The sequence below is a fragment of the Equus quagga genome, chromosome 18 (genome assembly GCF_021613505.1).
Source record: "Equus quagga isolate Etosha38 chromosome 18, UCLA_HA_Equagga_1.0, whole genome shotgun sequence".
Taxonomy (NCBI): domain Eukaryota; kingdom Metazoa; phylum Chordata; class Mammalia; order Perissodactyla; family Equidae; genus Equus; species Equus quagga.
This window is the reverse complement of record NC_060284.1, coordinates 26,231,616-26,257,024: the sequence shown is the minus strand read 5'-3', so window position 1 is coordinate 26,257,024 and position 25,409 is coordinate 26,231,616. Positions and strand designations below refer to the sequence as shown.

Sequence of the window (25,409 nt, the reverse complement as noted above, 5' to 3'; positions counted from 1 at the left end):
TGTTCTTTCTAATTCCATTCTCCTAGGTATTTGTATCTAGCACATGGGTTCAAAGAATATTATCTACATGTATATTTGTATATGTCTGTGAATTCCTAAATTTATACCTCCAACCCAGACCTCCATTCTGAGCTCTAGGTCTATAGTCCATCTGTCTAATTGACATCGCCAACTGTTTATCTATGGGCATCTCAAACTCAGTATGTCCAAAATAGAATCTTGGTTCTTTCTCTCAAACCAGCTCCTCCTTTAGTGTTCCCCATCTTAATTATACATCATCGCTCTGGTTTCTTATGGCAGAAACCTATCACTGATATCTCTCTCACATTCCTCTCCATAGGCAATAAATTACCAACTCCTGTTTAGTCTTACTTCTAAATATATCTCAAGTATATCCTTTTATCTCCTTCAGCACTGCCACCTCCCTAGTTCAAGTCACTATTAATCTCTTGCCTTTTATCTGATGACCATACATATACTCTTATCCCACTTTATCTAGTTAGCAGTGTGATTGTGTAAAATTACAAATCTAAATATGTCAGTTTTCTGCCTAAAACCCTTTAATAGTTTCTTTTAATTATTTTATTGGGTTCACATTTGTTTATAACCCTTTAATAGTTTCTTGTTGTCTTTAGGATAAAATCCTAAATCCTTAATAAGGCCTGCAACACCCTGTATAATAGAATGTCTAGCTAATTCTGCAGACTCATCATGACCATGCTACGCCTTTACTCACTATAGTCAAGCCATACTGGCCTCTCTGTTCTGAGAACATATCAACTGTCACCCTATAAAGGGCTTTCCTGCATCATGTTTTCTTTGCCTGGAATGGTTTTTACCTAACTCTTATTCCTCCATCAAATCTCACCTTTAATGTCAGCTTCTTGGAAAGTTTTTCATGGTCCTCAGTTTCCCCTTAGTTACTTTTATAGGTACCCGGCACTTTTATTTCATAGCCCTTATTATAATTGTAATAAATACTCCTTTGTTTAATTGTTATTTTAATATCCATTTTATTCATTAGATTGTAAAGTTCTTGAGGAGAGGAAGACTTATGGTCATCTTACTTACCATTCCGTCTTGGCAGGTCTCAGCAGAGTGCCAGCACTTTTTACTACTTAATGAATGTTAGCTTATTATTATTAATAACAACTTTTGGGAATCAATAAACATATTTAGTGGTAGACCTCAGACTAAAATTGGATTGAATAATTACATGTGGATATGAGCAGATACTGAATTTTCTGACTCATTTTGTAAGGGGTTGGGGAAGTACTTTTCTCTGCTTTCGGTCAGATCAGCTTTCCAATTATCAGTCTATCCTGTGACTTCCTCCTCCGGTCACTTTGTCAACCAAGGATGTGTACTAAACCTAGAAGATACCAATTTAGTTTTCTGACATTCTTTGGCTTTCTATCCATTAAAAAGATGGATTTCATCCACTCAAAGTAGATGAGGTCTGAAATGTAAACAGAAAGGGAGAAAGTGAAATTAATGCTAACAAGATAACAATAGCATAAATTTCTTTCTACCCACCTCTTTGTTTTATACTCCAGAGAATATTTATCATATATTGCAGTCAGTCTTTTACTAGGAACAATAAATGGTTGAATAGAATCTCATTTGTATGTTCTGCTTTTGCTTCATTCCCTGAGAAAAGCGTAAGTGAAAAGGAATGGAGTGCCGTTTTTGGTTGGTGTAGTCTAGGGAAAGAGACTCTGCTTATGTCAGTTCCTCTTGAACCAGTCTCATTCTAGCAACTCCTACAAGACTTATTTTTGCCCATCAAGCCCCAGATTCTGTTACTAAGGTTTCTAAACGTGTCTAACATGCCAAACTTATTTGTACTCTGGTCTTTTTAGCTTTTTATTAAATAATTTTTCTGTTGTATCATGCATTTAAATAACAGAATACTTCTAGATTTTGACATTTCTTAGTTAACTTTCGGGAGTTAATTGGTGTAGTCTCACAGTAAGAATGCTTCCTGAGACACTGGTTTTAATCAAGAAGACTCCCTGGCTATTTGTGGCCAGTGAGCAAGCATGTTGGGAGAATGTATGCATCCATTAGGTCATTTTGCTGGCATCATTGATAGTTTTCATACTAGCTGCACTTGGTTTTATAACATTCTTGATTTTTAATTTTCTAAATGTTTTTAATAAAGATGGTGTTTCAAAAACAGATTGACCAGCTCACTATAAAACTAGTGATAGAGTAAAGGTAAAACTGGAATTAAAAAAAATTGTGAGTATAGAGTAAAGAGGCTATAAGTAGCTATGAGTAATTTGGAGCTTTCTACTTGTTGGGTGAATAAACTAGTTGATCAAGTTGGGCCATGTGACCTGTAGTCAGAAAGAGATGTGGCTATTAAGTAATAAGACCTATTTTCTTGCTCATAGACTAACTCTGAAGGAAATTTTTAAAAACTTGGAGAATTCTTAGGGCAATAGTGGCGTCATTCACATAGAATAACTATATAGCCTTCTATGTGAATACTTAATTAGCATTTTTGAGCTGAACCTATCTATATAAGCAAGGAACTGAAATAGATAACATATAAGTACTCTTAAAACTAATATCCATTCCATCCTCTCCGTTTTCCCCTGTTCTCTGCTGCATACAAATGAGCTAATCTTGTTTCAGATAATCATTTTTTTACACAGAGGTGTCTATCATAATTTCTTTTCTCATTTCCTACTCTTACCTAGTTACTCAAGGAAAATTTCTCTCCTTTGATTCTCTTCTTTCTTCACTCTTTGTCCCTCTTCTTTTCTTTCTTTACGCTCCTTTTTTATTCCTGTTTCTTCAGGAGTAAAATGCTGTTATTAGAAACAGCAGGAAGTTAGAGACCCAGATTTGAATTGTAGTGCTGCCACTTTTACTAGCTGTGTACCATTGGACACATTACTTAGCTTCTCTCAGCTTCAATCTTAATCAGGGTTGGATATTTGGAAATCAACTGTCTATCTCACCATACAATTGTGAGAATTAGATAAGGCAACATTTCAAAGGCATCTAAAAGTGCGTAGCACAGAATTTGTGCTTAACACTAACATGTCCTTTCCTCTTGCCTTGTTTTCATTACATTATAAATCCTTAAAAAAAAAAGTGAATGTTATATTAAATAATGCCTGATACTGTCATATCTGCAACAAGGAAATGGAAAAACACAAATTTGGAGGTTCTTAGACATAATTAAGAACGGACCTACCAACCCAAAATCTTTCAAAGTACCCAGAATTCCTTTTCAAATAGTCAAGAAACTCTCTTAACTTCCTCTTCTCTTTTAACCTAACCCAGTTTTCTTTCAGTACCATACCTCAGAACACAATAGGCAACTTCTCTTATTTCCATCTTTTTTGGTTTACTTACTAGTGATATAGTAGAGGTTTAAAAATTGTTATTCCTTGTAAATATTTTTCAGGCAAATTATGGGAGTAGGCGTGTGTTCTGACTAATGAACATAAACATTTATAAAGTTTTTTTTCCTGTGGAAAGCGAGTTTTCCAAATTTCTGGTTTAAAAGTGAGCTTCGATGTTACAGCTAGTAAATAAAGAACTTTTTTTTTTAAGTTTGTACTCTTTTACCAACCTCTCCCTACTTCCCCCTATCCTCAGCCTCAGCCCCTTGCAACCACTTCACTTTTCTACTGTTTCTGTGAGTTTGACCTTTTTTTTAAAAAAAATTCCATGTGTAAGTGATACCACGCTGTATTTGTCTTTCTCTGTATGGCCAATTTCACTTCCATAATGCCCTCCAGGTTCCTCTATGTTTTCATGAAAGGCAGAATTACCTTCTTTTCTAAGACTGAATAATATTCCATTGTATATATACCACATGGTCTTTATCTAGACCTGTCTCGATGGACAGTTAGGTCGTTTCCATACCTTGGCTATTGTGAACAATGCTGCAGGGAACATGGGAGTGCAGATATCTATTCAGGTCCTTTGCCCAGTTTTTAGTTGGATTATTTATTTTTTTGCTGAGTTGTAAAATTAGAGACTTCTGAGTTTGAAAGTTTGATATACTTTACTTCTTGAAGATGGTTTTCAAATAATGATATTGTGAAAATATTTTATCTGTAAGCTTCAAAATAATTAATAAAATAAGAATTTTTTGATGTTAATCAGAAAAACTCTCAGTAATTTTATGGTATTTTTAAATAGGTTACAGAAGTATGCACATTCCATAAGAGATTCAAAACTGAGAGGTAGGTTTAGAGCTAATTTTTGAATAGCATTTTCAGCTATAGATAAAAGGAGTCAATTATTGATGAAATATTAACAGTACATAGCAGATGATATATTTCTGTTGTAGATATCTTAATACATGGTGTTGCTTATCATCATGCTGGTATGGAACTGTCAGATAGAAAAGTAGTTGAAGGAGCTTTTACTGTTGGAGATCTACCAGTTCTTTGTAAGTAAAACATTCTTATGAATATTAAGATATTTTGGAAAATTATTTTTAAGAGGAAAAAAAGCTCAAGTATTCTTACTTATTTCTACTTTTCTTCAAAGAATCTAAAATTGTGTAACTACAGTGTATATATATATATATATATATGCTACAGTAAACTTTTTGACAGTTTTAGTTCTTTATCATGTTACTGAACATAGTGCAATTTGAAAAGTAAGAATTTGTAGTTTTTTGGTTTTAAGATGTGTTATTTTACATGGAAATGTTCCTTTATTCTTTTTTTCTCTAAATTCCCTATATATGAGTTTTTACTACATTTATAAGAATATATCTTTTATAAGAAAATGTCTACCTGAAGCAATAACGCTATATGGCTTGAAAGTAATATTCCTTCATCTGATGCAGTTACTACCAGTACTTTAGCTATGGGAGTAAATTTGCCTGCTCACCTAGTAGTTATAAAATCTACAATGCATTATGCTGGAGGAATGTTCGAAGAATACAGTGAAACAGATATTCTTCAGATGATTGGTAGAGCTGGTCGACCTCAAGTAAGTGACAGTATTTTACTTTTTGTAACTTATTTTAAAAACAAGGTAGAAAACAAAAAACTCTTTTTATATATTTTTTGTTAAACTTTAGACTAGGTTTAGAAATAAATGTAACTGAGAAAATTGACTTTAATGGAGGAATAGAAGTAAAACAAGTCTTGCCAAAGGGGACATACTCCCCATCTCCCACTGAGCTCACATTGGTTGATGAATGGTTGGGTTTATGAATGTGTACACTGTTAAAGGTTTTTTTGGTTTTGAGTTTTTTTGTTTTTGTTTTGTTTTTTTTTTTATTCTGAATGGGGATGCTATTGGCAATTTTGGATGGGACAGTTTTTCATTGTGTAGGACTGTCATGCATTGCAGAACATGTAGGATTCCTGGATCCTAGCACAAAATACCTTTAGTGGTCCCCAGGTATTTTGACAGTTAAAAATCAGCTCATACATATTATAGAACGTGGCCTACTCTGACAAATACTTGGATAAAGATGTCATTAGTATAAGTACTAAGGGAACATTTAGGAAAAATATCTTTTCAAAGAATGTCAAAATATTATGTTAAGTGAATCCATAATTTTTATAGGATAAATCAGATTGTACGTAAACTACACCAAATCTTACAGCTTTTATCCAGTTACTTAAGTTTGTTTTGATTTTACACTGCCAAAATTATGTTATATTGAAAGCAAAATGATGTTTTTTACATCTGTGCTCTTGGAAAGATTTTATTTTATTTATTTATTTATTTTTTTTTTTTGAGGAAGATTAGCCCCGAACTAACATCTGCTGTCAATCCTCCTCTCTCTTTTTGCTGAGGAAGACTGGCCCTGAGCTAACATCCATGCCTATCTTCCTCTACTTACTATGTGGGATGCCCACCACAGCATGGTTTGCCAAGCGGTGCCCTGTCTGCGCTGGGGATCTGAACCGGCGAACCCTGGGCCGCCGAAGTAGAAAGTGCACACTTAACTGCTGCGCCACCAGGCCGGCAGCCCCTGGAAGGATTTTAAATTAAATTTTCAGTTAACATTCAAATTCAGAAGCATTTTTAAAGCCTTTTTGACCTGTTGTTTAAGAGAGGGGACTATTTAATATAAAATTAAGGTCTTGAGTTATTGAAGAGAACTGGTATCAACATGTGCCCCTCTTTACTAAATTTCCCTCTGTGTGTTTTTTTCCAGTTTGACACTACAGCTACTGCAGTTATTATGACTCGGTTGAGTACAAAAGAGAAGTATATTCAGATGTTAGCTTGTAGTGACACTGTAGAAAGCAGGTAATACAGAAAATATTCCAAAAAGATGATATTAATATGGCCTATATTTTTTCTTTTAGTATATTAAGAGGAAATTTGGTTAGGGGATTTTCTAAAGCCATTTTCTTAAAACTTTTCGATAATCTTAATTAGAAAATTTGTGTCCTTTCAAGAAATTTAGTAGTTAAAAAAAAGACAATGTAATATTTTTATTCGGCTGTGTTTCTTTGCATATGGTAGCATGTATCCTTGTTATAAAAGGCCAAATTAGTACATCTCTTTACATTTTTAAAAATTTGTTTAGTGATAGAGAGGCAATCTGAAACCTTTTAGTAAAGTATTTGATTATAATACTCTTGGAGAAAATAGGATATAATTCACTCCCCACCCTTTTTTAAAGCAATAATATCTTCTAGAGCCATGGAGTAGAGAGAAATCTGTACTCTTTTTAAAAGTTGTACTGACTTACTATGGTTTTCTTATATGTGTGTGTATATATATATACATCTCTCTATTTTTTTTTGATGAGGAAGATTTGCCCTGAGCTAACATCTGTTGCCAATCTTCCTCTTTTTTGCTTGAGGAAGATTGTCCCTGAGCTAACATCTGTGCCAGTCTTCCTCTGTTTTGTATGTGGGATGCCACAGCGTGGCCTCATGAGCAGCATGTAGGTCCATGCCCAGGATTCAAATGCGCGAACCCTGGGCCATTGAAGTAGAGCGTGCAAACTCAACCGCTATGCCACCAGGCTGGCCCCTTCTCTTAGATTTTTAAAAATTGTTATCTTTCATGAATTATTAAAGTAGCAATAAGTATATTATTCATTTATATTCACTTACATTATTGAATTATTGAAAATATTATCGACCTTTAAAAAAGTAAGAGTTATGACATTGAAATACATATACTAATGCGAATTTTTTTTCCATTAGTTTGCACAGACATCTTATTGAGCATTTAAATGCAGAAATAGTATTGCATACCATCACAGATGTGAATATTGCTTTGGAATGGATACGATCAACCTTGCTTTATATTAGAGCCTTGAAAAATCCATCTCATTATGGTTTGTTACTTTGATTTGGAAAAGTAGTAATTTTGTCAAGCCATTTGGGCCTTTATTTATACTAATAGATAACAGAGTGGATTAAAGAAACTAATATGTAATGAACAAAAGTAACAACTTTCACAAATACATTTAGAGGCAAGAGTAGACAAATGTGAGAAATCTTTATCTTTTTAAATTTTAGCTTTTCAGTAAGGTTTAAAATCAGCACTATTAAAAATACACCTTTTACAAAAATATTTAACTCAAAAATAACAAAAATGCCTAAAATTATTTAAAATAAGTTCAAGTGAAAAAAAAAGCCTTGAATTTTGTGTGAACTGGCGTTCACATCAAAGAATATACTACTACTATTACTGCTAGAATTGTTATCTTGCTTCTAAAGCTAACGCACATCTGGTTATGTTGCTTCTAGAGGCTTCTTTTGTGTGGTGTGGGTTATAAAATAAAAATCCTTGGGATTGCTTAAAATCCAGTTATAACCTGACTTGTTGAAATGCCATTCTAATGCACACAGGTTCAAAACTTTCAGCTCTCCAAGGGGGGAAAAATACAGTATTCCTGCTCACTGTTATACAGTAAAATGAGGAAAGGCCAATTGATATCAAAAGGATTTTGCAACAGTGGTTATTTTCTGTAGATGTTTAAGCCTTGTTTTAATTTATTAAGCTATTTTCCTATTTAAGATTTAATTAGACTACTCTTTTTCTAGGTAGCTTGGGTATAAACTGAACCTATAAAGATGAATGAAGTCTATTCTATTTTACTTTTTATAATTTTTCATAACTTATTCAGGTTTTGCATCTGGATTGAACAAAGATGGAATCGAAGCAAAATTACAAGGTTAGACACATTTCCTTCTAAAAAATTATATTCTATAAATTTAATGAAAAAGGTCAGTTATTGTGAAAGTAAGAATACTCTTTTGTGAATTATTTTTTAGAAAGTAACCTTTTGTTGGCAGAAAAAATATAGAATTATTTCTTTTTCACATGTAAATAGAGGTTGGCACATGTACTTTTTTTCCAAATTAATCTGTTTATTAATTCTATCAGAATATCTTCCTTTGTCTAATATATTAACTCAGTTTATTTGTTTTTATTTTTAAAATGACCCTGGTCTTTCAAAATGTTGCCACATATTAATTATTTCCTAGTTAAATTTTATTTGAAAATATAAGCCTAACTTGATTATGGGGTTCTTATCCTAATCTGTGCTAATGATGTATTCCTGTCAAACCTCAGCTTTATTTTTTATTTAACACTCAGTATTTCATTACCTATCTTTTAAAATATCAAAAGATTGTTGAGCATTTGTTAGAATTAGAAATTGTTCCCTCTTCATTGTTTTGACACTCTCTTCCAGTAAAAGAAAAAATGTTAGATCCACTAAAAATGTTTAGCCAATTTTAATTTGTTCTCTACTTGGATATACACATATGGCAAATAAAAATGCAGAGATAAGGATAAAGTGGTAAAATTGTCTTGCTTAAAGAGTAAATATGTTGTTGAAACATGGTGATAAGCAATACCATATATGCTGCTATTGAGAAACAGATCTATAAAATAGTTGTATTATCCTTTATTTATTGACCAATTTTGTATTAGAGTTTTTAAAGCATATATTTTGATTATAATGATCAAATACACACAATAAATCAGACAGTTCATGAGATATCTTGCTATATTCTGATAACTGTAATGATTTAATTTTTGTTAAATTAGGAGGATCACAGTTCATGTTTGCCTTATCTTCCGTCGTTATAGGGTAGCTAAGTTTTGCATATGAAGAACAGCCAAATTTATTGTATAACTGAACGTAATGTTTTGGTATCCTTGGAGGTCTGCCTTAAGGCTCTTAGGAAAGGTCGTTAGCATAAAATATGCTGTTTCCTAAATTTGGTTATCCTTTCTTGCTCAGTGTCCTCCAATAGCTACCACATCGCTCTTAGAATAAAATGCAGACTTTCACCAGAGCCCACCAAGTTCTCCCTGACTTGATATTTCCCTGCCTATTTCTCTGACTTCATCTCTTATCACTTTCTCTCTCTTTTATTCCACTCTCTCCAGACTGGCCCTTTTGCTATTCCCTAAACACACCAAGCTTGCTCCCACTTCAGGTCATTGTGTTCTCTGTTCTTTATTCTTGGAACACTTCTCACATATTTTTACATGGCCTGCACCTTCATATCATCCAGGTCTTTGTTCACATATCAACTCCTCAGAGAGACCTTCCTGGGCTACCTTATTTAAACCCATCTTTACAGAGAGGAAGGCAAAATGATTTCCATGTTGTTATTGCTGTTTTCCTGTTCTGGGAAAAGGTGATGTGTTTATGTTGAAAATTAGGATGACTGTATCCTTACTTTATATCAGAAATTATGTAGCTTTATATCAGAAATACACATAAGCTTTAGTTAAAAACTTAAAAAACTATCATTCTTTAGGTTCTTTCTCAACTTTATTTTTCTTCATAGCACCTTTTAATACCTAAAACTATATGATTTACTTTTTATTTGTATATTGATTGCTTTCTTCAGTAAAATATTAGTTCTATAGAGGGTGACCCTTGTCTTGCTCACTACTGTGAACCTAAAACTTAGAATAGTGCTCAGCATGTAGTAATCATTCTTCTTCGACTGATTAACTTACTGAATGTTCACTTAATAGTGAGTAATTAAGAAAATTAGCAAAGACTTCAAAAGCATTACTTAACCACACACTTAAAAATGTCAAGCTGCCTAAGCAGTGTTGCTTAAACTAAATTATTTCCCAAAGAACCTTGCCTTCTAAGGACTGTGTGTTTGTGAGCGACTACTCTGAGATTGAACAGATTGTGATATTCTCACTCTCTGCTCTGAACTACTTCCAGTCTCCTGGCTTTATGGCACAGAACAGAGAGAGCACTGTAAGCAGCAGGCTACTACAATTGCTCTTATCCCCATCAATCAGTGAGAGTGAACCTGCACTGCTTCCTAGTCAGAGGTTCCTAGGTAGCAATAGTGGCATATTCAGAGATGCTGGAGTAAATGCTAAATGCATCAGCTAAAATAGTCTTAAGTGGCAAGAGAGTGGCAAACTCGGAGGAGGGGAAAGACTAGTGTTTTTGGCACAATCTTTGTAGAACTATTTGACTCTTTATACTTTTTATATATATATATCTTTGATAAAAGTTAAAAAAAAAAAAAGAAAAGAAAAAGAAAACCACTTCCATGTTGAAAGTCACATAGCAAAGTGGTTACTTAAACCAGGAGCAACTTACTTAGCCTCTCTATTTTGTTTCCTAATTTGTATATGAAATAATATTAATACCTACCTTATTGTGTTATTTTGAGAATTAAATGAGGTAATACAAATATATCATTTTAAAAGCTCCAAGTTGCAAATGTTATTTTATCACTTACTGAGTATTATTTTTATTATTTGTGTTATTATTATTAGAAAATCTTTTTAGCATTTGGTTGGGTTCTTTTATTTAAATGAGTTTTTTCTTACCACTTAAGTAGGGACTACAGTTCTTCCTAGAGCAATTATGTACACAGAAACACAACTTTAGCATATTTAATAATAAATACTGTTTTCTGCTTCTTCCTTATTTTACTAAAATAAAGATGTATTCTCTAATTGAACAGAATTATGTTTGAAGAATCTGAATGACTTATCATCTCTGGACTTGATAAAAATGGATGAAGATGTTAATTTCAAACCAACTGGTAATTTTCCATCCTTGTTACTAAGTTTAACGGTTGCTTATTTAAGACTAAATAAAAAAATTTTTTCTACTAAAATTTAGATAATGGTAAAATTAAATTGTGATATCAGTTCTCAAGAGGGTATCAACATTATTAGCAAGATAAATTTATACAGCAGTCCTATTTATAAAATCATAGAACTTCTTTTTGATAGGCATAGAATTTGTCTTCACCAAATCTAAGTGACTTTTAGCAGAAGATTGAAATGCTCAAATTTCCGGGTTGCTTCAAACCTCTTATAACTCTTGTGGATATTCTTTTGCCACTTCTTAATTATTCAGATTGATTATCTGGATGGTTACTTAGGCTCCTTTTCTCTTTCTCTCTCTCTCCTTCCCTCCATCTCACTCTCCCTTACTCCTTCCCTCTCTTTTTCATTCTATTTAGAGTATAATAGAAAAGAGAAAGAATGTTTTGTAGTTTTTAGCACTCTTGATTGAAAGTTTCTTGGGGGAAAATATTGACTTCATTATTCTAAATTAATCCTTTTAAGAAAGAGTACTTTACTGAATAAAAGTTGGGAAGTATAGAAAAGTTTTTTTAAAAAATCAACATTTGACTGTTTGTTAATATTTGGCATGTATTCTTCCATTTTTAATGCATTTTTTATATACTTGCAACCATACTATAGAAATGTATGCTTTTGTATCATGTTTTTATTTGTATTTAATATAAGGTTAAGTTTTTAAGACAATTTACTGCTCTCTCAGCCCTAGATTTATAATGTTGTTTTCCTTTCCCCACGGTCCTTATTCTGGTAAACCTAATTTTGTTTGTAAGAGTTTATCTTCTGTGTATTCTAGGATGTCTCAGTAGAGGGTCATGAGAATCACTAAACGTACCTTATTTATCTGTTCTTTAGATACTTTCACTCTCAAGAATCTTGTTCCCACTATCATTCCTTCACTGTGGAACTTCTTGAATTCACTGATGCCATTCCTTCTGCCTTTAAACATACCTGAGAAGTGTTCTGTTTAACATTTTTTCTTGTTCTCCATTGGTGAATACTCCCTGATTAATTTTCCCCTTCATAACACTCTTTTGTTCTGCTTCTTTTATTAATCTCTTTTTTCTGACTTTTTTTGCTTTACTGTAGGTTTCTTAAAGTTTCAGACCTTGGACATTTATTCCCAGTTTATGATCATTTCTTTGAAAGGATGATTTACCTTCACAACTTCAGCTCTAATCATTATGTAAATGAATTCAAAATTGTAGTTTTGATCCTGATTTCTCACCTTTGCTCCAAAATTTCATCCTCAATTTTCTATTGGGAATTTTTACTTACATATATGACATGAAACTTGACTCCCAGAAGCATATAACAGTTAATTTGACCTGGAATAATGTGAAATGGAATGAACATAAAATTTGGCTTTCAAATACCTGGATTTCAGTCCCAGCCCTACCACTTGCTAGCTGTCACCTCATGCTTACCGAGCCTTAGTTTATTCATCTGCAAAACAGGAATATATTACATATCCTACTTACCTTATTGGGTTGTTGTGATGATCAAGTGAGATAATAAGTGTAAAAACATTTTACTGTAAACATGAGTTATTTCTCTTTTGTCCAAGGTCAGGAAAATATTTCACTGCTTGCCTGTTATTCTCAATAGCATAACAATTTTGCTAAGCCTAGGATTATAAAATATTTACTATCTTTGATTTCTATTTCATTTATCAGTCATCCCATGTCCAGGTAGTTGTCAGATACTAAAAGGACAATCCAATCTTAAAGCCGAAAATATTCCTTATCACATACTAGGGTAATGTTTCTTAGAGTGCAGTTGGGTTGACTACTTGCTGTCAAAATCAGTTGAGGTTGCTGTTATGTTAAAAATGAAATTAATGAATCCTATTCCAGACCTACAAACCTCAATTTTTAGGAGTCAAATCTAGGAATTTATATTTTAAGGCTGTTTCCAAGATGTTTCTTTTGCACATTAAAATTGAGAACCACTGCCTTGGGATTGACATTTCAGTAAATGGTATAGTGAAAATCAGTTTAGATCTTCATGCCACACACCAGCTTATCTCAATGAATGTTCTGAGGGAGGAAAAGTTTCCAGAGTAAAATAGTACCCGGTAAAACTATGTTCTCTGTCTTTTCTAGGAGATTCATGGAGTTCAATAACATATTAAATGTGCTGAGAAGAAAAGCAATTAAAAAGAGCCTAAATGGGTTAACTTAGGGCTTTTACATTTTTATTTGCCCACCGAAACCTTTTTAAAGGAAGATTCATTAATACTGCAAAGAACACTAGCATTATAGAGCATGATTTGGGAAATGTTGTGATATACTAAAATGAATACTAAGTAGATTTAATGAAGGTATTTTAAAAATGGAAGACAAATGAAGATGTTTTTAAAATGGAAGAAAATAGAACTTATCTAATCTCTGACTGCAAAAGAGCTTTCCAGGCAATTTGAAAATTTCTACAGCATTTCTTTATTTTTAAAAATTTACGTAGATAAAAATTAACTTTTTTTTTGGTGTACACATTACTAAATGATCATGGGTCAAAGAGGAAATTTCAGAGAAAATAAGAAAATATTTTGAATTGACATTTGTAATTTGTGCCTTCTCTCATTTTCGCTAATCATTCTTTATAGAGTTTTATTAATTTTTTAGTTTTTTCAAAGAAACAACTTCTGGTTTTGCTGATCCTTTCTGTGGAATATTTGTTTCTATGTCATTGATTTCTACTCTAACCTTCCTTCTGCTTTCTTTAGTTTTATTTTGCTGTTCTTTTCCTAACTTGTTAAAAAGGATACTTAGCTCTTAGTTTTCAACTTCTCTTCTAATACAATCTCATCTACTACAACATATATTTCAATAACATGAATTAGCTCATATGAAAATGGCAAAAGTGAGACTCATGTCTATGCAGCAAAAAATTTGTACTGATGCTACACCATTTTCCCCAGCACCTCACATAGTAGCGCTGTTAGTCAGGGTTCTGCAGAGAAACAGAACCAACGGGATGTATATATATATATATATATATCTGCAATCAGCAACTTGGAGACCCAGGAGAACCAATGGTGTAGTTCCAGTCGAGTCTGAAGGCCTGAGAACCAGGAGAGCCAGGGGTATAAGTTCCAGTCCCAAAGCTGGCAGTCTTGAGACCCAGGGAGAGCCCATGATTCAGTTCTAATTTGAAGGCAGGAAAAGACCCAGTCCTAGCTCAAGGCAGCCAGGCAAGAGGAATGCCTTCTTAGGGTCAGTCTTTTTGTTTTATTCAGGCCTTCAACTTATTGGAAGGGGCCACTGACATTAGGAAAGACAATTTGCTTTACTCAGTTGAAATGTTAATCTCATCCAAAAACCGTCCTCGCAGACACACCCAGAATAATATTTGACCAAATATCTGGGCACCCTTTGGCCCAGTTAAGGTGACACGTAAAATTAACCATCACAGCAGCTTAACATAAAATACACAAATCTAACTGAACTTAGCTGAATTCTCAGAGGAATACAGTAGTGAACATAATGCCCTTTTACCTGAACTTCCTCTGGGCCCAGATTGGTCATGTGCTCTGACTTGAAAATACATATTATGCAATGCCTAGTCTTTGAACATTTGTCCTTTGTGTTTATAACTCAGCAGCCTCAACTCTTTTTTCACCCTATACTATGAAGCTACTTAAGAAAAACCACAAAGTATTATATATATGTATATGTGTATGACTTTAAGAGGAATTTAACATGTCTTTTTAACTGTGCTAGTATTTATATTAGGACTATTATTTAGGTTAGTGTTCTTGTTAGAAGGTTGCATGGATGTTTTTAGTTGTTTGCGTCAACATTTTTTTCCATAAGCTCTGTTATTTTCAGTATGCAGTTTTGCAAAATGCAAGATTTTATAGGAAATTCATATACCGTATATTTACAGGAAATAAGTATTTATGTAAATGTATGGGAGTACTATATATTTATTTAAGGCTAAGAATTTTTGTTGGCTTTGATTTGTAGTATTTTCATTATCAACGAGTTTGTTATATTTTCTAATTTCCATTATGATTTCTTCTTTGACTTATGAATTATTTAGAACTATATTTTTTAATTTCTCTACATAGGATTTTCTCGTGAGTTTTCTTTCCTAGCTTTTTCTTGTAGTTGTTCTTGACATTTGATACAGTTGCTTTGTGACCAGATAACACTGTATGATTGCAATCTTGAAATTTATTGAGACTTGTTTGATGTCCCAGTATGTGGTCAGTTTTTGTAAATATTTTGTGTGTGCTTATCCCTTTGAGTTTAACCCCTCTCCCAGATAAAGATCTTGTTAGTTCTTTGATGCTTTATAAGAGATACTTCTTGTGTTTTGGTTAGCTGTTTTAGTTGCCTTTAGCAGAAGGCTTGGTTCATAATTATTTAGCCTGCCATTAATGTAGATGGAAGTTGCTTGCATAGTATCTAATTACTTCTTTTTTTATGACTTCTTTTTCCTTCATATTACCAATATTTTCTTTTATCTCTTTGGACATTTGTTTTTTGTTATTTAAATTCTTAGTCTGTATGTTCCAATAATTCTGCTTCATAGAGTTTTTGCTTTTTAAATTTGTGGTCATAATACTCGTGTCTCTAGGTATTTATGTCTGTATGCTTGTATTCTTGCCTAAGTTTTCAGCTATTCTCCTTGGTAATGTGTGTAGGAGAAAGGCTCAAAGGGCCAAGTCTTAGTATATGTGAATTTAATAAGGTTTAACCTTCTGAAAATGGGCAGTAACTGCAAGTGGCTGGGAAAGTCATTAAACTGGAATGCAGATCTTACGTCTGTGAAGGAGAGGGGAGGAGGGAAGGAAGGAGGGAAGGAAGAAGAATTTAAGCCTGTAATGCAGTCCTAGGACCATTTGGCAAAGCTGATGGGGAATCTTCGAGTCAAAGTTGCCCATCTGAGGAGTCCCTTGTCTTACAGTCCTACGTCAGTAATTCTGCTGTGCTGAGTCCTTGGTTTGGAGCATCTCATGAGATGTGTAATCTCCATGTGAACATGGTGATTGCTTCTGAGCATAGCAGTTGGGGCCACCAATCAAAGACACTTCTTGTAGTAGGAGATGTGAGAGGTGCATTCTCATGGCCTCTACCTCCCCCTCCCCTACACCCTCCAACTCTGTGACTTTTTACTTTGAAATATACTGAATTTGCTACTATGAGAATATTCTTCATTCAACAGCTCTATTGATAGTAAGTTGCCTCTTTATTTCCTCTCTGCACTTGCAAATCTTTTTAAATTCTTTCCACTCCTATCTTGATTCACTTTTTTCATGGCTTTCTTTCTAGGTTATTTTTATACCTTACCTAGAAAACCTTCGTCCTTAGAAATAAACCAGCAAGTATCAAGTCTTTTCTCAAAACCTTTCATTTTCTGTAGCAGGGAGATACCCTATATTAATTTATAAACATCTAGGTTAAGAGGAGCATCTTTAAATATACCCTACAGGTTAACGTACTAGTTCCCTTGGTAACCATATTGTTGATATCTCACACACTGATCTCAGAAGCTCCCTTTTATGAACCACTGCATTACCCACATTTTGGCTGAACATATTTACCAGCCTCCTAATTCAGAAAGTGGCTTTTAAGCTGGCCTGCCTACTTCTCTATTCCTGATTCTTAGTTCTGTCTACTGTACCATGTCCTTGATGCCTATAAGTCTGATGGAATGTCATATTCTTCCCGTCTTCAACAAAACCTATAGCACAAGGATAAATGTTAGCCTTTCCCTTGAGAAGCAGTATGTCATTTTCCTTTTCCCAGATGTTTTCTGTGTGTGTTCACAAGGCTTGAAATTCTTTATGATGTTTTTGACAACTTATATTTGAAACTAGTAACCTTTTAAATGAATTCCATTTCATCAATTACTTACCTCCACTCTACCTATCTCCCTACCCCCAACCAACTCGATGTTCTATTTCCAAAACAATTTATTTTCAAACTCTAATTTAATTAAAATACTGCTTAAGAATTTTAAGTGGTCCTCTGTTATTTTACAAAACAAATCCAAAATCTAAACTCCCTTAATAGCATTTCAAGACTCTTTCAGGGCTTCCATAGTCTATCATTCATCATGTTTTGATAATAAAAATAGGCAATATTTATTTAATGTTAGGCACTGTGCTAAGTATTGTATGTGTATTATTGCATTTAATCTTCACAACAAACATATGAGATACGTACTTCTCTTGTCCACACATTACATTAAGAAAGTGGTCAAGTAGCCTGCACATGAGCACCTACGTAATAAGTGGTGGAGCAAGGATTCGAAGTAGGTCAATTTGACGTGAACTTGTAGTCACTATCAAGCCATATTTCTCATTACAGTATTCTAATGATAGTCTGTTTAGCTTTACTTTTTTGATAAGCAAGTCTTGATTGTTCTTGAGGTCATAATGGCTTTATTTCCTTTCTGCCAAGGCATATTAGTTACTTTTAAATCCTGCTCAAAACCCATTTTCCCTACTAGGCCATCTGACACTGACCATTCTCTTAGGCTTTATTTCCTCTGTACTTAAGTTGAGTATGTAAATATCATTAACTGGATTTTGTCCTCTAGTCTAGCTATTTCCCATGTGGTTATCTCCCTAGCCAACCTGTAAGTTCTAGAGACTCTGTCTTCTAGATTTTTTGGTGTATCTTTTGTATCTGATGCCATTACAGGCACAGAATAGATGGTAAGGAAATGTTTGTTAAACTGATGAAAAAGCAAATTGTTTCAGCTGAAGGGGTGAATGTTTATTTTTTCTTTTCCTACAGAGGCAGGAAGACTGATGGCTTGGTATTATATTACATTTGAGACAGTGAAGAAATTTTGTACAATAAGTGGAAAAGAAACTTTATCAGATCTGGTAAATTAATTTTCACTAGAAAATAAATAATAATATAAAATAATATTGGGGAAACAACTAATTTGTATATCATATAATTTATGAATGAATGAACAGAAAAGAAAGCATTTCTTTTAGTGCTTGTATCTCCCCCCTTATATACCTTTGATCATGAGATATGGAATATTACTCCTTAGAATATATTTTCAGCTGTATCACTGTATCCGGACTAAGAAAATTTATATGCATACCCAAAGTAGGGATGGCAGCTACCTTTCAATTTATGTGATAATGCCGATTACCTTGGTAGTGGCTACCAAGTGTAATATGTTGAGAAAGATTCCAAGATGATGGATGTGTCCTGATATATTAGGAAAGGCTGCTATGAGTGAAAGACAATGAGGGACATGTGTGTTACGTACTTGGAAGTCTTCCCTAAATCTTTTGCATCAGAATAACAATAACAGTAGAAATAGAATAGCATTGGTGATAGACCAGAAAAAAAGAACTGAATGTGGATAAAATGGGAGTGAAAACAGGTTATACTAAGATATCAACACTGGGGGCAGCTTTGCTGCTACAGCAATGAATAGAGCCAAAGTTGTTGGTACCTGGTAACTCTACTGGTCCTTTCTCCCTTTACTGGAGACATGAATATGAAACAAGATATTTATATTTATTCTCAAATTTAAACCATTCATTTTAACTTAAAATATTTAAGTTGATTGTTTGTGATAGGCTTGTTATGCTAAAAATTGCACAAAAATTGATGAAAAGTAAAGGCTGTATGAATTAGAAAAGGTGTTAGTTTCATTTTACAGATGTGAGAAACCAAACCACAGAGAGTGCTTTGCTCAAAGTCATCTGGGAGAACTAGGCTCCAGAATATAAATTTTTATAAATACCTAAAGCATTCTTACCATTGCAAAACTAGCCTCAATAGGGATAGTGATTTGCAAGCTATAGAAGGGTAGATAATAATATAATAGTAGTAATAGTAGTAGTAACAAGAGCTACATTTATGGAGTGATTACTATGTGGTAGGCACTGGGCTGAATATTTTAAATTTTATCTTATTAATCTTTACAGTCTTATTGGTATAGTCCCAGTTTTTAGCACAACGTCTGGCACATAACAAGTGTTTGTTAACATTTGTTAGTGAATGAATGAATGAATCCTTAAAGAAGCAAAATATATAAGGCAAATTTTTAACTCTATTCTGCTAAATGACAAAACTGTGATGTCCCAAGGCATCATTAAAAATAAATAAATACAGAGAAAGAGAATGAGAGGAAAGAAGTAAAGAGTGGACATAATTAAATGGACAAAGGATGAAATTTTATAGGTCACAATGATAGCCAGCTGCAAGGAATTTCTTGATGTGCAATTGAGGATAAGTGAAAAGAAAACACTGAATACTTTGAACAAAGATCCAAATCGGATAACTATCAGGTACAGAAATTAAGCATGTTCTAAATAATTTTTAAATAGTTTTATTTAGTTAAAATTATAATAATAATAAGTTTTACCTTGTGTTTTTATTTACAGATTTCCAATGGAAGGAAGAATTAAAACAAGAGAAATGAAAGTAAATTGGTAAAGATAATGAATTCATATTTATGAAGCTTTTTTTAGTTTTAAAACTTATCTGATTTGTTTTCCTTAATACAAAAAAGAGCATATTTACATAAAAATAAGGAATCGGAATGTGCCTGTGAAATTAATTTCCAAAAACTCTCAGAATTTAATTGAAATAGATAATTTGTGAATTTGTTTTGTCAACAAATATTTATTGAGAGTGTGTTCTATTGAGGCAAGGTAGATGACAGAAAGAAGATATGCTTCTCATTATCAGGAGCTTTCAAGTTAGCTTGAAAGAGAACTATGTGTATAAAAATAATGGACAATATGAAAACACATGTAATAAATGTCTAATGAATGATAGTGGTATTCTGGGAGAGACAAATAGTAGAAGCAAAAACATGAGTGAAGGAATGCATATATACCAGTGGGATGACTATTCTGCCAAGAATGGGAAGTTTGTATAGAGGAATAGTCATTGGAAGAGTAAAACTAAGGTTACATTGTAACTTCTAGTGACTTTTACCCAGTTTGCAATCACAAATACAATGATATTCTTTTCTGCTGTGCCAAGTGCTTGGTTTTCTGAGTATTTAGGTCTTAGTGTTAAATCTTTTGATTTAGATGATGCGATTTCAGGTGAAAACACTTTTTTATGTGGCTCAATAAAACCAGTTAGTCAAAGAACTTCTTTTTTCCTCCTTAGCTAGAGGAGGTCATTGTTTCTCTGGGATACTTCCTGACATCTCATTGAATTTTATGTCACAAATACCTTCAAGTCTTGTCTACAACTCATCAGGCAGATCTATAGCTTGGACCACAGAAGTTAACATTCTGTTTCTTTGCTGTGTTTCTCTAGAGATTCAAATATCCTTAGAGATCACAGAGAATTTAGAGATCATCTAGCCCAGTTCTCTCATTTTACAAATGAAGTAAGTGATGCTCAGATGAGTTGTAACTTGCCCAAGGTTACGTTGCTATACTGGGGACTGAGCTAGAACCAGAACCTAGATTTCTTGATTCTCTCAGTGTTTTTTCAAATATATTCTATTGCATCAACTATTGAGTCAAATTAAATCAAGATATTTTTCCATAAGCATCTTTTTGGGTATACTGTATTGCAGTTTTAATGACTCCATTTATCTTGACTTAAATTGTGTCATACATTCTTTTGATTGGGACTGTCAGATTTTAAAATTGAGTGACTTTATAATTGTTTTTATGCATGTCATAATTTAGTTTCCCATTATCACCTCCCATCTTTATGTGTCTACTTGAGCATGGCCAGGAAGAGAGGACACGTGTGCGGTCTTTTTTTCATCCAAAGTGTACAGCCTTTTGGTGGGTGATAATGGCTAATAATTACCACTTTCGTGTTTCTCTCATCTCCCTGTTACTCTGCTGAATTTCAGATCTGTTCTTTTTCAAGTAGGTGTTAATCCTCTTAATTTTAAAATTTTATCCTTCAAGTTTCTGCGTTTTAATTTAAGGCTATTTTTTATTTTTCATAACTTTAATTCTCAGGTCTTTCATCTTCAGCGTTAGCTCTGTTTTCTTTAACTCGTATTTTTCAATGAACTCAGGATATATTTCCAAATTAGGGATATATTTTCTTATACACTTGTTTCTTGTTATTAGATTATATAAGTAAGACATGGATTCGTTTTTAAAGGGTCAAAAATAAGATTTATAAAGCAAAAAGTAGAGTCTCCCTAGACCCCCTTTCTTTCTTCCTCAGAAGTAACTATAATCAGTAGTTTGCATCCTTCCAACTTCCTTTCTGTTTATTTGGTACATGCATATGTGCTAATAAACATATGTAATGTCTACTAGATAAACAAGATCATACTGTAATTATTGCTCTTGTGATATGTCATGAAGATTCTTTCTATATCAATACATACACATCAACCTCATTTAGTAGCAATGTATTCTATAGTATGAATATATTATAATTTTTAACCACTCCTTTACTGAAGAAGAGTTAGATGGTTTACAAATTTTTGCTGTTACAAATAGTGCTGAAATGAACTTCCTTGTATTTACACCATATTTTTTGAAGATTTCTGGGTGAAAGGATATATACCTGAAGAGATTTAATAAATAATGCAAAATTGCCTTTGAAAACGTTTCTCTGATTTGTAATCCCCACCCACAATATTAAAAGGTTAACTATTTGCACATATCACCCCCCCATGCTTGTTTTGTATTTTGAACTTTTGTCACTGTAATGAGTGAAAAGTTGTATTTTAAAATTTGTAAATCCCTGATTATTAGAAGGGAATATATGTATTTGGTTTTATACAGAAGTTTTAAATTGTTATAAAATCATACATATTAGTCTTTTCTTTATGACTTCTAGGTTTTGTGTCTTGTTTAGTAAGGTCTTTCCCATCCTGTATTTCTTAGGATTAGGTTCAACTATATAAAACAGTAATGAAATGAATTAACAATAGCTCAAACAAGATAGGCTACTTTTCTCTCACAGAATAGACAACTCAAGAGTAGATAGGCTAAGGTAGATATGGTGGCTTCGTGGTCATCAGTACTTGGGTTCCTGCCTTCTGTTCTGCCATCCCACATGTGACTTCTGTTTTAAGGTCACCTTATTGTCCAAAATGACTGCCAGAGCTTTAGCCATTACGTTTGAGTATCCTCTGTCTTTTCAGTGGACTTCTTGGAAGTCCAAGATAACACTTTTGCTCCTTGGCTAGAACCTAGACTTCCTGGAAGTCCCAGAGGACACTTTGCACCTAGGTACATGGCTACGCCTAAGTGCAAAGGAGACTGGGAAATTTCTTGGTGATAGTGTGCCTAGATTAAAATTGGGATTCTGCTATTAAGAAGGAAAGAGAATGAATGTTGAGTAGGCAAAGCAGTCCCTGCCACACATCCTAAGATCATAGTACTTTTCTTATCATTTCTTCTAATACTATAAAATCATTTTATTTTTACCTGTAGACTTTTCAGAAGGCATCTGGAATTAATTTTTGTATATGGTATGAGTTAAGAATTTATTTATATTTTGTCCCCAAAAGATAGTCAAGAGTGTTTGATAAATATGTTGTCTTTTTCTCTTTGCCTTTTGATTTGAAATGCCGCCTTCTCATAAAATAAATTCCTAAGGGTCTGTTTCTGGACAGTTACTGTTAGTCTATTTATTTTGTTGCTGTGACAATACTGTTGTTTTACTTGCTATTCTTTTATTGCATATTTTGTTTTCTGGTAAAGCAAGTCCCTCCTTATTGTTCTTTAAAAAATGTTTTTGGTTATTCCTGCATTTTTCCTTCCTATGAACTTTAGAATCAGTTCAACAAGATCTATAAAAAGTCCTGTCAAAATTGGCTTTATAGATTAGTTTGGGGAAGAATTCTTGTTTTTACAATTCTGAAATCTTTAGGAATATGGTATCTCTCTCCATCTATTCAGATCTTTATATGTCTTTCTGTGATTTTTATAATTCACCATTTATGTTTTATATTTTTGATAGGTTTATTTATCAGTATTTTATGGAGTTTGATATTGTGAACAGAGTCTTTTTTTAACAATGCATAACGTATTTTATAATCAGTTGGTGGTGGTATATAGGAAGGCTACTAGTTTTTGAATTTTGATTGTTTTCTCTGGCTATCTTGCTGAACTCTCTTAACAGTACTAGTAGTCCTAGTAGTTGGTTTGCTGGGATTTCCTAGATAGACAATCATATTATGTAAAGAGTGATAGTTTTATCTTTTGATTTCTAATAGCTATAACTCTGTTTTCTTTCATTTGTTGTAGATAGAACCTCTAGTATACTGGTCTCTAGCTTCAGAGAGAGCAAACATCCTTGTCTTAGTACTGCTTTTAGTGGTGAAGTTTCCAGTGTTTCACCATCAAGGGATTCCTGGGATCCATCAACCTTCTTCTCACTTGTTTGTAAAAACAGGTTTGGGTTCAGAGTAGAGAGCCAGCAACCTATTTTAGTTCACCATTGTCACTAGATCTGAAAGTTGGGTTTCTCCACAGTTTATTTTATGTTCTTTGCAGGGTTTCCAACTTTTCTTGAATCAATTTTTGTTTATTTGTATGTTCCTGAGATATCATTTATTTCATCCAGCTTGTCAGTTTTTATGACATAAAGTATTTTGTTTTCTAATAAGTTAAAAATTTACTCTGAGGGTGCCGGCCTGGTGACGAAGTGGTTAAGTTTGTGTGGTCCAATTCGGCAGCCTGGGGTACACAGGTTCGGGTCCTAAATGTGGATCTTCACACCGCTCATCAAGCCATGCTGTGGTGATGTCCCACATATAAAGTGGAGGAAGATTGGCACAGGTGTTAGCTCAGGGATAGTCTTCCTCAAGGAAAAAGAGGAGGATTTGCAACCAATGTTAGCTCAGAGCCAATCTTTCTCACCAAAAAGAAAAATTTATTCTGAGTATGTAATGTCTCTTTTCTAATTTCTAATATTATTTGTGTCATCTCTTCTTTTTCTTAATCAGATTTGCCAGAGGTTTTTATATTTTGAGATTTTCAAGCCATTTATTTTTGACTTATTGATCATGTTTAATAGTTCTGTTCATTTTAAGTTTTTTCTTTTGCTTTCTATGTTTTCTGTTTCATTAATTTCTAACTTTATATTTTATTCCTTCTACTTTCTTCTTTTTGTAGTCTTTGTAAGTGTATGTTTGCTCCATTTATTTTGTTTTTCTTATATTCTAAAAAATATTTAAGACTACAAATTTTCTAGTAAGTACCACTTTGACATTGTTCTATATATTTTCTAAGTCTATTTTTATTCTTTCTAGTTTATACTTTTTCTTTAAATTTCCTCTTTAAGAATTATTTAAAATCATGTTTTAAAATTTGAAAGTAGTAGTTTTTTTAAAAGTCATCCTTTTATTGTTAATTTCTAATTTTGTTGGATTGTAATTAGAAAATGTGGCCTGTCAGAGTTCTGCTTTATGATATTTTTGTGATTTCACTTGTGGCTTAATGCATGGTTAATATTTACGGTTGTTCTATGTGAATTGTAAATGAATAAATGAATGATGTGTTTCTTGGGTACTAAGTTGTATATTTTGCCATTAAGAAGAGTTTGCTATTTGTGTTATTCAAAGTGAAATACCACCCATTTTTCATGTAGAGGTTTAATAATAAAAAGAGAAATTTATTATATTGTAAGAGGAAAATGTATGGAAACATAGCAAGATTATATGATGGATCTAGAAATATGACATCAGGTAGTTCAAGGGAATATATATCCCACCGCATATTTGGAAAAGCAGAGAAAGAAGGAACAAGTACACAGTAAACAGAAGAGTGATGTATTGTCTAATTAGCTGTGGCTTGTGGGAATGACTATAAAAGTTTGGGAGGGGTTCTGCAATAAATGAAGGAACAGATCACATGGAAATTATCTTCTTAGGATTGTACATAAAAGAGTTGTACTTAACCTGTATGTTTTGGACATTTATTAGGTACCACAGGTCTCTTGGCCCGTATGTCCATGTCTTTTTTGTTCTGTCTTGTCTTCTCTGTTGCCAGATGGAAGGGCACTGGTTAGGTGAGTCAACTAACTGTCCTATCAAATGCTTTTTGCTTTTAATTCTGTTTCATCTAATATTAATAATACTCGTTTTACTTAATATATATTTTTGTTCTTAATGTTTGCCTATTGTCTTATTTTAAATATAATTTATACAGGTAGCATGTAACTAGATTTCTGTCACTTTTTAAATCCGATCTCAGAATTCTTTTAAAAATGAGGAATTCAGTCCATACACATTTATTATTATTACCAATATGTTTGGACTTACACTTATTGTTTGTTTCTGGTTAGCATGATTATTGCTTATTTCTTTCTTTTTTCCTCACATTCTTTTCTTTTGCCTTTTCTGCCTCTTTTTGGATATATCAAGTTTTCTTTGTTTTTGTTCTTCTAGGAAGCTCTTCCTTTAAAATTTACATTGCGTAT

General features: G+C 33.1%; 1 protein-coding gene across 3 annotated transcripts in view; it reads left to right on the top strand.

The window, feature by feature from the left end:
• The window catches only part of HFM1 (helicase for meiosis 1), a 104,638-nt gene that overhangs the window by 39,341 nt on the left and 39,888 nt on the right, over positions 1 to 25,409 (top strand). For 2 of the 3 annotated variants that reach the window (XM_046645130.1, XM_046645129.1), the window contains exons 14-23: positions 4,168 to 4,211; positions 4,319 to 4,420; positions 4,826 to 4,971; positions 6,155 to 6,249; positions 7,161 to 7,294; positions 8,090 to 8,137; positions 10,926 to 11,006; positions 17,805 to 17,896; positions 19,221 to 19,327; positions 19,424 to 19,471. In XM_046645130.1, the coding sequence (XP_046501086.1) occupies positions 4,168 to 4,211; positions 4,319 to 4,420; positions 4,826 to 4,971; positions 6,155 to 6,249; positions 7,161 to 7,294; positions 8,090 to 8,137; positions 10,926 to 11,006; positions 17,805 to 17,896; positions 19,221 to 19,327; positions 19,424 to 19,471 (897 nt within the window). The remainder of the gene's footprint in view (positions 1 to 4,167; positions 4,212 to 4,318; positions 4,421 to 4,825; positions 4,972 to 6,154; positions 6,250 to 7,160; positions 7,295 to 8,089; positions 8,138 to 10,925; positions 11,007 to 17,804; positions 17,897 to 19,220; positions 19,328 to 19,423; positions 19,472 to 25,409) is intronic. The other variant, XM_046645131.1, reaches the window with a different exon arrangement.